General features: G+C 23.2%; 1 protein-coding gene across 1 annotated transcript in view; it reads left to right on the plus strand.

Annotated features, from left to right (window-relative positions):
* LOC112604429 overlaps positions 1 to 18,094 on the plus strand; it is a 179,225-nt gene that overhangs the window by 66,084 nt on the left and 95,047 nt on the right. The window contains exon 3 of the mRNA XM_025353473.1: positions 10,407 to 10,469. Coding sequence (XP_025209258.1) covers positions 10,407 to 10,469 — 63 coding nt within the window. The remainder of the gene's footprint in view (positions 1 to 10,406; positions 10,470 to 18,094) is intronic.

The following is an 18,094-nucleotide window of genomic DNA, read 5'->3' on the forward strand; positions in this document are numbered from 1 at the left end:
AGAATCAGTAACGTATAGCGCCATCTTGCCAGCTGCTGACATATTATCCTTAGCAATTGTTTTTTGCAGATGTCGCTAAAACGTACTCGATAACTCTAAACTCTTTACATAGATGTCGCTCTCCATTCTGTGCGTTGTTAATATAATGTAAGTTATTATTACCGATATTTAAAAATATCAAAGATACATTATAGACACAATTTTTTTTAAAGACATTTGAAGTTCATATTTTAACGAAATTTTATATTTAAATAAAGAATAACGATTTTCTTTATTTTGTTGAGATTTAAAAATATTATTCATTGGGACTTGAAATTTATTTGTATGTTTTTATATTTTATAAAGAAAGTTATATTTTTAAAATATTTAAGATTAATTGTTATTGCTTGGTTTTACCACGGTATAACCACTTTGTTGTATGGTAAATCAGCTTTGATTGAAAAGTTAATAACAATAATAAATTATATGACTATATTTATCTTATTACTATAGTTATTAAATACATTTAATAAATATAATGTTTTTGGAAAGAATTTAACTATTTACCGTAATACTAATAGTAAAATTAATTAATGTTGTAGCAATATCAAAAAACATACCATGAAATATACTTATTTATAATCTTATGGTCAATAGACCGTCATCGAATTGCTTTTCTTATGTAGTGAATTATCATTAAATTTTATCCTCGTTAAATTTTAAAATTTTTATGATATTTACTAAATAATTCCTATAAAATATTATTAATCCCTCCCTTTAAAACCGTTACCGTTATAATATACACTAATATTTTTTTTTTTAAATGTTTTCTACCGTATATTTTTATTAGGTTAACATAGTTTCAAAAAAATAAAAAAAATATATACATACATATAATAAACTTAATTTTCAAATGCTAAAATTGTGTAAAATATCTAATACTGATTTTTAATATAAAGAAAAGATTGTATTTGTTCCTTTATAAAGTTTTAAAGATGTCACATATTCCCTGTTGCATTGCTACAGTCCATATTATATGTATGGTGATGGTGTTTGTATTATTCACATATTAATTAAATATGAACGATATAGTTACAATTTCTCGTTTCGACATTATAATTTTAAATATATTTTCTCAATAAATATATATGTGATTTATCTCATTACTCATTTATTTTTAACGTTATTCTTTAGTTAAAACATTACTTTTTTTAAAAATTTTATTTCAATATTATCTTTAAATTGATTTAAATAAAGAATACAAACTTCTTGTGTACCTACCTATATTAAGACTACATGTATAGCATACAATTTATATTTTTATCATTTTTAACACTAAACTTTAATTATAATAACGAATCAAGTACAATTATTATTATTATTATAAACTATAAATAGGTACAAGGTACATTATTATTATATAAAATATAATCTAAAACAATAGATAGCATTGGGTTGGGCATTGAGGCAAAATAAGCAGGTGCCGGATGCAGTTCATCCTTATAGGGCAAGTCAATTACGATAATTAATTATATATCATACGTTTTGTCTACATAAATTATTTTTACTTTATTTAACTCTAAATAAATAACTTGTGAACTCGTAATTTACTCGTAGTATTTACTTTTTAAAAAAAGTATAATTTTTTTTATAAAAAAAATAGGTTTGTGTTTTAAGATTTTGTTACAAACATTATATCTTACATTTTATTTGGATTTCACGTTTGTAATTGATTGGTAAAAGTATGATACACTGTTATAGTGTTAATGTGTTAATAATAGTACTTGCTTCATTAAGTAGCTTATGTCATTGCTAGATGATGTGTTGATTATAATTTATCTATTCTACAATCAACATACCTATTATTATCTATAAACTGACAACTACAAAACTCACGTTTGCATAAATGGCAATATGCAACTTATTAGTTACTGTTTTCTTTTAAAAATGATGATATAATTTTCTACTTAAAAGTTTTCAATTTTGAAAACTAAAGACTTGTGGGAGGTGCTGAAGTATTCAATTCTTTTTATTTCACGTTGAGATTAATTGTATACGTTTTTAAGATTCTTAATACCCTCAATTTGTGCTCATGCTAAAATGCATAATTTGAATTTTAGGGACATTTATTACTTGTTAATTATTTTAAACTTATAATACGCAGTACATGAAAATTAAAGCTCATGAAATGATTTCTTGAGAATGTATAAATATTGTAGACATTCTGGTGAAAACATAATTGTTCTAGCCCGGTTGTGTAGCATTATATAAATTTATCTTGCATATTGTTTACTTAAAATAAATTATCAAGTAGAATTTTATATTTAAAATTAAAAGTTTATTTTTTGTTTCATCGATTATAAAAATGTTATCTTTTTATGACAATGTATATTATTTATGTGCAACATTGGTGTATTTAATTTTTAAATAAAAAATAAAAATATTTTCATGAATTATATTAATTTAATGTATTGTTATGATTTTTATATTTTGTTTATTCAAAAAAATGTAATTAATTAAAAAAAAAAATTAGGTGGGTGATTTTTCTTTATTTATTATTATAACTTATCGCATATTACTATTAAACATAGGTGTATAATGTAAACCATAACCATTACTCTATTTCATTAATATAACATATGCATAATAGTTAATTCTTATAATTTTTCAGCCCAAACCTTTTAATTTAATTCTATAATGATTATTTTATAAATATTTATAAATACCTGGTCGTTTAGAACAATTAAAATAAATTATATGATTGTTTTTTATTTTTTTTCTATTCTTTTTGTATTCTGTGATATTAGATTAGTACATATTTGATTAATTTTCAGTTAAAATGAAGACATTTCAGTTTTTAAGATGAATCTTATAAAATACAAATCAAGATTTTCCGAGTTTCTGTAGTAGCTGTGTATAGTTGTATTTATTACCAACAAATCGTCCATTTTACAAAAGAGTTAAAAAAAGACGGATTAATTATTGTACTTAACAAAAGGGATCCTTATTAAAGTCGTTTTAGCTAAGAATTCTATGTAATTAATCGCATTCAACTGTTAATTTATGGACAAACGCTGTACGTCGATTAATGTCATGCTCCCGTAACATACATTATTTAGTATTAAAGAGGGATTAGGTTTTCTACGGAAAAATGAATCATATTATAAGTCGTGTGAAATTTTCATACAATGATGGAACTCAAGAGTGTCATCTATAAACAACGTATCTATATATAATTGACGTGTATGTATAAATCGTCGCCTTTGTAATTTCTCGAGTTTGCATAGTTTTCAGACTGAGCGCACTGAATGTATTTGATAACATTAGAGAACAAATAAATAACGATTTTTTTTCATTATTTGATTACTTACACACCCAGATGGCTGGATATAATATTGCTATATAACGATGTTTTTATTTTTATTATATTTTAAAGAGAATATTGTTAATTTTTCAATTGATTGTTTTTTCTTCTGCTGATGCATACGACTTATCTCGTTGACGTCTACGACATTAATGATATTATCATAATATTGTATCATATTGAGATCGCCATCGAGTACTTACACAGTGCACATCCGCATACATGCCATACATACTCGTAATTATATACAATATATTATATTATCTGTTTTACAGAAAGTTTTTCTTCGTTCGCTTCAATTAAATCGTTCCGTTTGACACTTTTTGCGATCTAAACCTTCAACTCCTTCTACCACCCCTCAAATATAAAAGTTTATACCAGTTGTTTGGTTACATACATGGATGTTCAGTCATCGACGTATTATCGTATACATACTTGTAAGACACAACATGCATATATACGTAAAAAAGATATCTCACAAAAGGACTATATCGGATTGCAGTCCGTTCGGTTCCGAGTGATTTAGTGGCTGCAAAGTTTTCTGTCGTAAATCAATATAGGAAGTAGCGGAGAAAACAAATTTATAAGAATCAAAGAATAAAAACGTTAAGAAAAAAGTATAAACTATTGTCTGTTGTTTATTGGTATAGATATGTATATTATAATTTATAATGTGCGTCTATAAAAACTCGCATGCGTTATTAAAAAAAAAGTTTTTGCCTACAATTCTTTTACAAAAAGGTACACAAAGGGTTCAAAAATGTCGCGAGACGTGGCTTTGTCGGACGATAATAATATATGTAAATAATATATTCAATATTAATTTATGTATAAAATACATTAATGTATATGTATATATATCATAAATGTCTTCACAGAGATCAAATTATAATTTTATTTTTGTTGGTTAATGTTATAGTTTTTGAATTGATTTGGGATGGTGCATATCCGTAAATATAGAGAGTTTGTAGGAGATAAATGCGTTTGTTCTTTTGGATACATAATTTATTTTGTGCTAACAGTGTATTACAGACCCTATAAAAAAAAAGTTTGAAAATATCTGTTATACTCTACTATAGAGGATTGGATTGCACGATGAAGATGAAATTAACAGGAAATCATTTTACGTTAATAATATACGTTCGCATGGTACAATACAATAGTTCCTAAATTGCCTCTGGTGGTTTGACAAAATTGAACTCGTGTGAAAACTCTTTGGCGACTTTTCTTATTTGGGCGTAGGCAATTAAAAGTTTACTCTTAGTTCAATAAAAGTTGATATGAAACAAAGAGCAATAGACTCTAAACTCAACGTTTCCATAAGTAATTGGGGGTTTTTAGTGGATTTTGAAGTGATATAGGTTAATATTATTATTAATAAAAATAAAAATAAATGAGAATATGTTACACCATTTTGATATCATATGTGGGTTAATTGATATACTAAATTAATTTTTTTATTGATTATGCTGTGTGAAATGGTAATATTGTATTATTAAACTATTTAGTAGTTATTTTAAATACCTACTTATTTTATTACTAATGATCATATTTAAAATAAATATTTTCATTAAATTTATTGTTAATACCTTCAAATTATTTAAAAATTAAGAAAAATTTAAATCTATTATTTTTCTTATCTCAAAAAAAAATGTATAGTCGTTTGATGTAATATGATAATAAATAAATATACCATAGTTTATTTGTACTTTTTTAATATTTGTATTGTAATAAACTCATAGATTAATGTTTATTAAAAAAAAAAAAAATATTATTTTTATTTTTTATTATGCAAAAATGATCAAAGTTATAATCTACATTATAATAGGGACAAATAGACATAATTTTCTTAGTTGTCTATTGATTCATGATACGATTAAAACTAGTACCTAAATGGAGAGCTACATTTTTATCTATATACCGTGTTTCTGAAGTATTTCAAAGTGAATTAATAATAATCACTTTTATTCTTTGGTCTAATTTTTAAATTGTGGTAATGTAATGGACTTGATCGTTACTCGTAGGTCATCGATCACTTAATGTATATCGATCAGGGTTCGAATGGTGAATGTTGCGAAGCATCGTCTGGTTAGTCTCGTGTTCTTAGAATAGATAAAAAGCGAGGTTTACAACTAGTATCCGACAGGGATGTGATTGTACCGTGTTATTTATCTTGCACGATAACCATTTGGGGTTTAACTATACTCGCTTTCACTGGTTAACAAAGAATATTATCGTACTGATTAAATGTCTCTCTAGCAGTCGTAGCAGTCATGTTGGATATCGTATAACATTTAATTAAATAGGTATACTTGAATTTCAAATTGTCCGTTTATTCTATCGCTATATTTCATGTAAATATATCTAAATATTATACATTTTTATATATTTAACTTTGGAATACGTCAATAACATTAATATGTTTTTAATACTTAATTTATATAAAATTGTGTATTGCTTATTAGAATTCTGTCAAGAGTTGTACAACTTAATTCATAATTATATTTTAGTAATTTTTCTGTCTAAGGTTAAGATAAAATAAAACAAAAAAGTACCTTATATTATATTATTCAAATTGATGATTTTTATAACTTTTTTACTCTTTAAGTCATGTTTCTAAATAAAATAAAATTAGGTTAATATTTTCCAGTTTTTGTTTATTTATTACACTAAATTTAATCGAATGTTTTCGAGGTTTGCTAAAAATTAATAAATACAATTTATTTAGTTGTATTTTAAATAATTTAAAAAATAAATTCTATAAATAATTGTTTTTTATCTTAAGAATTCATAAAAAGAAATTCTTTATTTCTTTTTTTTTTTTTAATATAAAATTATTAAGACGTTGTATTAAGTTTTAAAAAATTCTCGTATTATCCAACTTTAAGCATGTGAGTAAATTCATGACTATACTTATAATATTATGGGTAAATAATTATTTATTGGGACCATAATATTTTATCATGAAAGTTTTTGCTAACTTAATATTAATAACAAATGTTTTTTACATTCTAGATAATATCTAAGAAGTACATTTAGTTATTATCTACAATAATTCATTTTTAATTATTTGAGTTAGTTTGAAAATATCTTAAACTATAAAATTAAACAAGTAATCAGTGTTTTTATGTAGTTTTTTTCAATAACACTAGTGTTTAAACTAAAAATTTGTATTGCACTTGTTTGAAAAGTTGGAATACTATACTAGATTTAAGACTGGTGAATAGTATCACATTTTTTGTGTTGAATGTCAAAACTGTCTGACTTACTATCAAGAAGATAAAATATACGTATATATATATATATATTTATCAAACAGCTAGTTTGTGATGGGAGAAACTTATAAGTTCAATTACTGAAAGATTGAAATGAGAAATATATGATTGTAAACAATCCGAACTCTCTTCTCAGTAAGGGTTGTAATCAAACTACTTGTATATTTGATGTTCATTTCGATAAATATTCTGTTGATGATTCTTATGACTTTTTATTATGTTAATATTATTACACTATTTTGCATAAAGACGTTTTTATTTGAATTATTTTCCTTATATTTAAAAGACTAAATTTTAAATATTTACTTTTATTTATTTATTAATTTTTTTAAATATTGATAAATTATTTTTAAGTTTTTAGAATTTTAAAAATTAGTTAATATTTTATGTATTTTTATTTTTATTTTTTTTTATTTAATGCAATGATATATTATTTCTATTATTATGTATATTATATATATATATATATAAATGTAATTATGGACAAAGATGTCTGGGTCAATGAAGAAAAACCGATGGTACATAATATAAACACTCAAACCTTTAATTTATGAATACTATTTTGCTGATTTATTTTTAATTTTATTCTATTAATTTAAAAATTAAAAACCTAACACTGCGGCGTTTCTACTCATCTTAATTTTTATTTTAGTTATTCGTATTACAGTTATTAATAACAAATAGACATTTGTATTTTTAATATAGGATTTCTTTTTTCCATATGATTTCCAACAATTTTTATAACATCTTTAAAGTTTTGACATTCATTTGAACCTGATTTTGTTTAAATCCAATAATTTCAAGTTGAACAACTATTTCAAAAAGAACTTGTTTTTTGATAAGACAAATTCATTGTTTTCGGTTTTTTTTTCTGAAATTTTGTTGTGTTTTATTTTATTTTTTGATTGATTTTACATAAGATAGTCATTTACATTTTTATGCATATATATATATATATATATAAACTTATAATTTTTTACTCTTGTAAAGGGACTAATTATTATAATATAATTAAACTTCGTGATTTAGAAGCATTAAGTTAAAATTATAATTGAAAGCAAAATTTATTTTCATAATTTAGAAATTAATTTCTGTAAAGGTGGCACTGACGTTTAATGTTTTTTTTTTTTTTTAATATACATTTTTTTATTACATGATCTATGAAAAAAAAAATACAATAAAGGTAAGTATTTAATCGCTTTAGTATGAACATAAATTAAAAGACCTTCCAATGAAGGCACTTTGTTGTGGATGGGCATTTAATGTAGATAAAATTTCAAAATAAATATCAATATTTTTCTACAAATGTAGTAATATTTTGTTATGTTATTTTTAAAATTGCCATCATCGACTTGAAAATAAACATTTTTATTTTTATTAATTTCTTCATGTTCTTTTTAAGATTTCACATATTAATAAAACATCATGGTTATTCCAAAATCTATTATTTTTCTTAAATAATGGGATGAGTGATTTATTTTAATATTTGACTTGTATCATTTCAGTGAATTATCAAAAAATGAATCTATATGCTACAATAAAACCAAGGCGGTAACCCCCCATATTCTCTTTCAATTTAACGAAGATTATTCATTATACGTATAATTAAAGCTAGGAGTAATATAAAATTTTAAAAGGCTGGTAATTGGGTACCACTATTTTCTGTATAGTATATGTCATGTAATTCATTGTAATGAATGTGTTAAATTTTAATTTAATAAATGATTAATCATGCGGATTTTCAACCAACATTAATAAGTTTATTTCAAAATTCTATTTATTGATATTGCTTCAGAAGTAATTTATTTTACTATTGGTATTACAGTAAGTTGATTAAATTGTTCCTAAAAATATTGCGTTTATATATTAATAGTATTTAATTATTAAAGTAATATACATTTATACCATAGTATATTAATGTAATTAACTTTTGAGTCAATAAAACTAGTAAAAAAAATGTGATTGGGTTCATAGTATAAAACTATAAAAAGGTAATATCTTAAATCAATCTACATATTTTGAAAATAGCATTATGTATATTAAAATTTATAATGTTTGTAAAAGTTTAAGCCCCTATTAATAATATTTTTGAACTAAAACAAAATAATTAATATCGCTATTCATTGTTAAAATATGTTATGTAATTTTGTCTTAATTTGAATTTTAAATTTCTTTGAAAAATAATTATGCCTACCTGCCCTACCTATGTACTTTTAGTATTTTTATATAATCAAATTGATATAACTGCAAATTGTAAATGTAATTTTTAACATAAGATAAAAACCTATGTTGATGAGCAACTGAAATTATTAAAATTACATCTCTATGATAAAATTAAATAACTTAAGATGCTATTTAATTTTGTGTTAATTAATTTTTGTTGGGGTTATAAATTTATTTAAGAACCGTCTATATCTGTTAAAAATAATAATTTATTGGCTTAATATAGATGTTCAAGTGTTTATAATTTTATTTTGAATTGAAGTAAGAATTTGCTAATATTTTGTTATTTTTTGTATTTTTTTTTTTTAATATTATAAATTTTAGATATGCTTATCTGACGTTTACAAATCATCCTGTTAACGTTTGGAAATGCTGTTTGAATATTATGTGTGAATTTCATCAACGATATCCCTCGGGGAAAGAAGGTCGGGAAACACTGGTAATTTCGTTCCATAGAATTGATGTGAAACTCGTTTTGCACCAAACAATGTGGAAATTCCATCAAATCACATTAGATGACGAATGCCACCATCGAAGGGCGAGGAAAAGAGAAAGAAGGGTGTAGTATTCATGTATTTTTGATGCTACGTAATAATAGGAAAATGTTTCCAATGGAAGCTGTAGCTACTCGTATATGTAGTATTGAGATATATATGATGGGTGTGTTAAAGATGAAAAATGTGAAATATCTGAAATGTTTTTTATCTTAAAAATGACGCTAGTTAAATATAAACTAGTTGGACATATGAAGTCGGATTAATAAAATATTCTTAAGTACCTATATTGTTATTATAACATACTTAATATTTTTCAAAAGATAAATTTTTTTTTTTAGGATATTAAAGTTTTTAATTTTCTCTATAATTTATGATTATAATTAGATTATCAGATTAATAATTTTATTTATAGTTTCACAAAGGTTTATGAAAAAAAAAAAAAAAAAAAAAAAAAAAAAAAAAAAAAATAAAAAAAAAAAAACAAACATTAACTGATAATTATTCTTTATTTTTATAAATTAACTAACATGCATTTGCCTGCAATATTTGTTATTGATTGGTACATTAAATATATTCACAATTTCAATAGATAGAAAAATCGAAGACTTTATCTAAACTATGATAGTATGTGGTTTTGAGTTGTGGTCAAATGCCAACTCTAGGGATTTCATTAATACATAAGAGTAAAAATAAATTGCTTCATGGTAATTATTGAGATTAATTAATTAATCTAACTTATATTATTTGTGTTAAAACTGTATTCAATCTATATTATATTTTCGTATTAATGGTTATGTACTAATATAATATAATAAATAATGATTAATATGGTAATTGGTAGTATTATTTGATTTAAAACTATCGCATTATTTTTTTGCAGGTAATCATGTATTTTTTCACGTTTAAATTTGAATATAAATCACTCTACCATTTTATACTCTTACCGTTCATAATTAACATTTATTTTTAAATTAGATCATAAATTAATATCGTTATTAATATTGAATTTGGAATTATTACATAATTTTATTTTATATTTAATACATAGTTAATTTTGTTTTATTTCAGCAATCGTCTTATGGAGGTTCCCCATCACCAGATCTAATGTTAAAAGAAGGAAATCTTAGACGGGTAAGTGTTTATATGAAAATACTTAGAACATTTAAGATGAAATGGTTCGATATGTTATAGAAAAGTATATTTTTTTACCGGAATGGGAAAAAAAATATTTGTATTAACATACCTTAGAGGTGAATTATTGCTCTCTATTATCTTCTGTACTATTACCCAATGATTTGAAAACATGGTATTTGTGATTAATTTGAAAATAATAAAATATATATTTATAATAATACTTACGTCAGATTCTTTTGTCATTCGAATCTTATTTGCTTTTCTGCTACTATAACCACATTGTTGGAACATACTATATAGAAAATAAATTGTTTATACAATTTATACTTTCTTGTGAAAAATACCAGTATTTGGTATTCTACCTATATTGTAGATAGTTCTTCCATGATTTAAAAATATTTTCAAAAATAATGTTACTATCTCTTGATGTTTTTATTGAAAACTCGTGTAAATATTTTTAGTTAGTTTGTATTTAATTTATATAACATTATTTATGTGATTAACACTATTATAGTTAAGCATAATTATTTGTGGTATGCATAATATAGTAACACATGTCGTTATTTTCTAAATCGAATCCTTTTTTTGCTTACAGTTTTTTATTCACAATAATAACGTTATTGAATTATACTGGATTATCTTATCCATTTTTTCCATGCAATTAACTTACCTACTTAAAACCATGACAACTAATTATAAATAAATATAAAATTGACATAAATTATTAATTATTAATACTTCTTATATTTATATAATACATTTTTATTTTTTATTTTATATTTAATTTAATTATTAAAGTATTTATGCGTAATTAAAAAAAAAATATCTATTGTATTTTGTTGTTTGTTTTTAATATGTTTCGATATATAGACAGAAACATCAGTTTTTCATTTAACTTGTTCGTGCTTTTATAAATTAGATTTTTTATTCCATATTTTCCTTTCTTATAAAAAGAAATGTTACTAGTAAATTTATTTCCATACTGTAAAGTTTTTTTACTATGCTATTTATTCATTTATGGTATTTTAAAATTTCAATCTCTAAAACTTTCTCAACATTTTATAACGAATTACGTTCACGCATATTTCACTGTACAAAAGATGAATTAAAATACGTTTTATTATGTATTTGAAGTTACATAGGGTAAAATAGTCACAAGGCATAACTGAAGTTTAAAAATAATTAGGTACCAATGTGTTTCCTATATATACAATCATTTAAATAACTATTGTATGCTAAAAGCAATCTTTTTGTAAGATAATACTAATCTGGGTTAGGTTACTAAGACAAATGGTGAATAATGTGAAAATTAAACGATTTCAATTTTATAGCATCTAGCAGTATAATAAATATACATTAATTAATCGTTTTTATTCCTCAATTTATATGTTATACTTGTTTAAATATTACTAAAAATTATGTTCGGAATTTGAGTATTTAAAACTTTACAGCTATGAATGTTATAATTCTTGAATAAAATATATTTTAGATAAACTTTTATACATATCAATATTTTTATGATTTTTGTTTTTTCTTTAGTTCAATAAGTTGTGTTCATTTATTTATGGTTTTTTTTTTAAATTCCTCAATTTGAATTAAACTGTTATGTAATTTATAAATTATATTTTGTCTGTAATAATAACGTAGATTTATTGCATGAACAGGATTTCATTGAATTTATAAAAAATGCTGTTTTATAAATACTTAACGTTGTTTAAAAGTTTTCGTATAATATTATTCCAGTAATATATTTTGTATTATATTTTAAAACAATAATATTAGCTCATTAATAGATCTATTCACAACATAAATTTAATCATATATTTTTAATTTTTTGTCAAATTGAGTTAATTTTATTTTTAAAGTCATTAACAAAAAAATTAAAGTCAGATAAGAGCATATTGATAAACATTTCATTAAGTTCAGTTAAAATTATTTATTAGTGTTAAAAATCAGCTCATGAATATTGTTTTTCTGAAATATACTATTTGTACACGCTCTCGTATAATACAAACTATCATATTGTGCCATTTAACCAAGTGATGCTGAAAGAATATATGTATAGAAAGTTCAAAATTTTAATGTTTGCGGTTTGTGTATTAAACCTAATTTTTTTGTTTTGTTTTCAAGCGTCGCTGTCACGTCTAGTTTTCCTGCCGCAGATGTGACAGTCTCGATGTATACAATTTGTTATTGTAATGATGAGCATCCTTTCCAGCATATTTAGAGCTGTATACATTTACTCACTGCACCCTCACGTCATACGTCTTATATATAATATAAATATATATTGAGAGACAGTAGCGTTAGAAGTATATATGTATGTAAAAATATGTTTTGAGTATTGTGTATGCATTTTAAATTATTATAACTCGTCGGTTTTGGGAGGAAATATTATACAAAGTAATTTACCAAGTATAATCACTACTATTTTTTTCTTTAAATGGATTTATTTAAATTCTGATGTTAAGAATTTAAAGTTTACTTAATTGCACTATATTTTCAAACATTGATTTTGTATACAATTTAAGGACAATCGAATCTTGTACTGATAGCAACTCCTTTTTGCAAACGAGAATCCCCCATTTTCGTGTAAATTCTTAAACTTGGGACGATGGTGATTTTAAAATTCTAGTAATTAATATTTACTTATTACATTTTTATATTTTAATAGTATTGCGCGATTATACTAAATACTGATCCAATATTAATACCGTATTTTATATTTTTATAAACTCATTTTTAAGAACTATTTATAGACTTTAATAAATACATTTTAATAACTTAGAATTTACTCTTTCGAATTTTGATTTGGATATACATATACAATATACACATTAAAAAAAAAAAAAAAATCATAAACTTAACAGTTTATACAGTAAACAATATGGTTTATATTTGAAAAAAAAAAGTTTGATTACAGAACACTCTTTGAATGAAATAAAAATCTAAATACAGTCGAATTCGCTTATTACGATACGGTATATAGCGATATTCCAGGTAAAACAATTCCAAGCAATGTATTTGGTTAGTTTTACATCTTATGTGTAGTACTTTTAGTCGTATATAACGATATCGGTTACAACGATAATCCGTATATAGCGATGTTATTTTGAAATGAAAATGGGTTTTTATATTCGCCTATAGTAATTAATCATACATGTACAAGAAGTAAATTTGATTTCGTTCAAAGCAATAATTCTTAATCGTATCTGTAACAGATAATGTGTCTTGTATGACACGTATATTATATACGGCATATTTATTTAAAGTACCGTCAATTTCGGAAATTTATTTTTATATTGATCAGTTGCGTACTTTTGTTTCGGTAAACAGCGATATAAATACGCCAGAAGTGGTTAATGGTATTAAGAAATATTTCTAATTTTGTTAAAAATTGTAATCAAATTATAAACAAAGCACTATAATAGTTTATTTTTCAAACAAATCGTAAACATATATTATGTACTATGCATGCGTATACTTTTATTAAAAATAAAAAATACCTTTAATGTTAAAATATGTAATTTTAAATAAAATAATACTAGTAATGACTGTAATGTAATCACTAGTAATGGTGAGCCTAGTAAATCACTTTTTATATAAACATGTACCTTCTATCTTTATTAACCCAAATATATAATATATATATATATTTATTAATGATATTTTATCGAACTGTTAGTCATTAAATTACTATGTGAAAATCGTTCTTATGACATCATATATATATTATATAAAGTTTAGTATAGGTGCCAATTTACCACTTTTCGTTGTCACTGTCGTACTACCGTCGGGTGGCAAGAGGTGAAATTTTCTATCGATAAATCAACCGCCGGAAGCTGGTCATTTTAAATCGTTCGATTGGCAAAAACTCCTATATTATTATATATCTTTGTCCAAACGATTATCGAAGCGCCGCCAAGTATCTATACGGATTTAACACGATTGAGCATAAAATACTTTTTTTGCGATATGATTGAGCATAAAAAACTATGCAACATTGCCATTTTTAATTTTGAACTGTTTTATACAAAAAATATTTATTCAAATAATTATAATAATTAAAAATATAACCTGTCATGATTTCATAGTCAATATGTAATAACCTATGTAGTTACATTATAATAGTATTTAGATTGTTTAATAATAATAATAATAATAATAGTTATGACATGAAAATAATAAAATTAAAATATTTATAAATCCATAACAGTCTCAATAGTAGTCACATTATATTATATAAAAGTATATTTGATAATAATAATAAATTATATTATTATACCTTGGTATCTGTTTCCAAGTTGGTTTAATTATTTTAATAAAGATTCCGTATTCTTACGATTTAAATATTGGTCAAAAGCTTGAATATTAAATTCTATTTTTTTAATTTCTTTAGCGGATTGTAATTTTATAGATTTCTTTTGAATTGATTTGATCTTTATCAACGTTTCTGTTTGTGTTTCGATCAATACCCTAACAACTACATGGACATGAGGTCATGAGGATGAGGCGAATAAATTTGTACATTGTACGTTCGATGGAAGCTTTCAGTTGAATTAGTCGTTCTAAAAAATAAAATAAAATAATAGTAATTAGTAAAAAAGTTTTTAAAATAATTTTTAAGAAATATTGAAAAAACCTTAGGTTTGCCGAAGGAACTTCAGCCCAAATATTAGGAGGAAATTGGTAGTGATTTTCAATATAGGTGTAGAATGTAGTCAGAAAATATAAAACCATCATCAATTGGACAAAGTGATATTAATAATATCGTATGGTACTATTATCGTCGTAGCGGATGATTAGACGTTTTGTCTTTCTAAATGTTACATAATAAAACACAATATAGTAACATAGTATAGGTATTTAATATTATTAGGTATTGTATTTGTAACACATATATCTAGCTCTACACACATCATTTACCATTGTAAAATGATTATATCATGTTTTAATTACTTAAAATACTTATAAAATGATTAATATACATGATATTATTATACGTGTTGAGAATTTAATTTTAGTGTATTACTTTAAAAAAAAATTATTATGCAATCTTTCAATAGTAAATGAATACTCGATATTAATAGATAGAGAAATAGGTTAAAGATATTATATTGAAATCAACGTAGAATAGAACAATGGAAAAGTTATTAAGGGTTTTGAAAAAATTTTTAAACGTTCTTTTTTAATTTATATTTTCGATATAACCAATATTTAGATATGCGTATAATAAGTAGGTACTTGGTCACCTGGTCATTGGTAAAAGTCTTGCAATTACAATTTAATTTATAATCTCAAACTATAGTTCAATAAATTTAAATAAAATTCAATAAATTACAACAATAACTGAAATAATAATAGTAATTTCGTCAAATTAATCATATACGATTGGATTTTGGGTTTAATTTCAATAATTTTACATATAAGTCTTATATAAATTATACATAAATATTACCATTTTATCTCATACAATAATGCTGATAAAATACTATTTATTAAAGTAGGTACCAATGTTTCAATTTATGTTTATTTTGATTGTGTTATGCGATATTTTTTAAAGTTTAATAGCGGAATATAGATTATTTTATTTACTAGTTTTCTACCTCGAGGCTATGGAAAAATTCAAGTAAGACTCGATGGTATTTTATTATTTTATTACTTAACGCCGATGAGATGTTTGTTTGATTTGTAATTTTCTAAGAGAGTAATTTACTAAAAGCTTTCAGTCGATCCGTAGTAAATCAATTTTCATCAAATTAATAATATATGTTCTATTTGTAGGTACCATTATATTTATTTGTAACTAATTTGTGGCATATTTATTTAACTGTAAATTCTTTATGATACCGAGATTTAATCATTCTTAATTACATTTTTAATTTATTTACATTTTGTTGGACTTCAAATTGATGTTTGTAAGTGAAATGAGGATATAGTCAGTTTCAAAATATTAAGTAAAAAACTTTGGTCATTTTTTAAAATAAATATTGAATTTATGTTTAATTCAAGTGATATTTCTAGTCGTTAGAATTTTTATTATTATTATTTTTGTAATGTATTTTGTGAGATGAATAAAATCAAATATAAATCAAATACATTTCTTATCAAACGTCTATTTTTTGTAAATATAGTATATAAAAATAAAATCCAAGTAAAACTTTAAAATAATTATAGTATCGCTAAAAATATTTAGTATAACTTTTTTATATTATATAATATATAAAATATTATTATTTATTGTTCAGTTTTTTTACTAGCTAAATTTAGCTTATTGTATTTATATTTGTGTTAATATTATTTACTAGGTGTGTATAAATTTGTAAAATCCATAAGCCTTCTGATGACGATCATGCACTTTATAATTGTGATAATTGTTAAGTAGATATACTGCACTTTCAAGCGTAGTCTGTATAGTCGCACTTGTCGTCGGACTTTTGTGACACTTTAAAAATTTTACTTTGGTAGATCTTTACTTGTGACTTTTATATATATAAATATATATATATATATATATATGTATGTATTATAAATTTATATCGTATAAACAACGAAATAGATGTCGATTGATTGTAATGGTGTAGAGAATATCATTGATATTTTTCTTTTGCACGTGTGTGAAAAAAACGTATTGTTTCAAGTGTTGGCCTGTGGAATTTTAAACTCTATGACCATTAATTATTTATAAGGGAGAAGGTAGAAAACATTTGTATTACTTTAGTTCCTTTCTTTTTTTGTTCTTTAGATATATCGTTAAGAGCGAACATTATAATACTATCGTATTCTTCCTAGTAGTGATTTATCATTGACATACAACTTTAAAGCTATAGTTCTCATTCTTCTCATTCTACATTTATAGGTACCATACAGTAAGATCTTTCTAAGTTGGTTTAACCACGAAACTAGAAAAAAAACGTAACCTTTACAAATTTCAATAGATTTTCGATTTAAATATCTTAAGTTTTCTTTTATGCTTATCACTTAGATTAAATTGGTAATAAATAAATATTATGTGTTAATATATGAAGTATGTGTATTTGTTTCGTGAAATATTCATTTATAAATTAATTAATATCAAAAAAATTTTTTTTGAGTAATCAAAGAGTATTTATAAATTATATAATAGTATATTTAAATAATTTTAATTTGATGGAATTCAAATAATATTTAGAAACCTGATATTATTTTTAAATTAATATCTTTAGTCGCATAACACATTTATTATTCAGAGTTTTTTCATTTTAAATCAGTCTTGTGTAGAACAAGATATTGTTCATTTATTTAAAAGTATGACAAATGATTTTATAAATAAATATAATAAAACTGATTTTTTTTTTACCTCAACTACATGATATGTATTATAACGTTCATAACCATTGTTGACCATCACTTATCTAATATATTGAATTGAAAAAAACTGATTTTTATTTTATATATTGTCTAGCGTACTTTTTATTTGAAAAAATCGTTCAATTAGAATTTGACGATTAACAACTAGATACGTTGTATAATTCCAGATTAAACATAATATGTTTATTTAGTCTAAAACGAATTCAGTTGGTAACTGGTAAGTATACGTTATGTAAATGTGTTTACCTTTTTACGTGACGCCTAGTAATAGA

Source organism: Melanaphis sacchari, unplaced genomic scaffold, assembly GCF_002803265.2.
Source record: "Melanaphis sacchari strain LSU unplaced genomic scaffold, SCAv2.0 Contig11_pilon_pilon, whole genome shotgun sequence".
Classification (NCBI taxonomy): domain Eukaryota; kingdom Metazoa; phylum Arthropoda; class Insecta; order Hemiptera; family Aphididae; genus Melanaphis; species Melanaphis sacchari.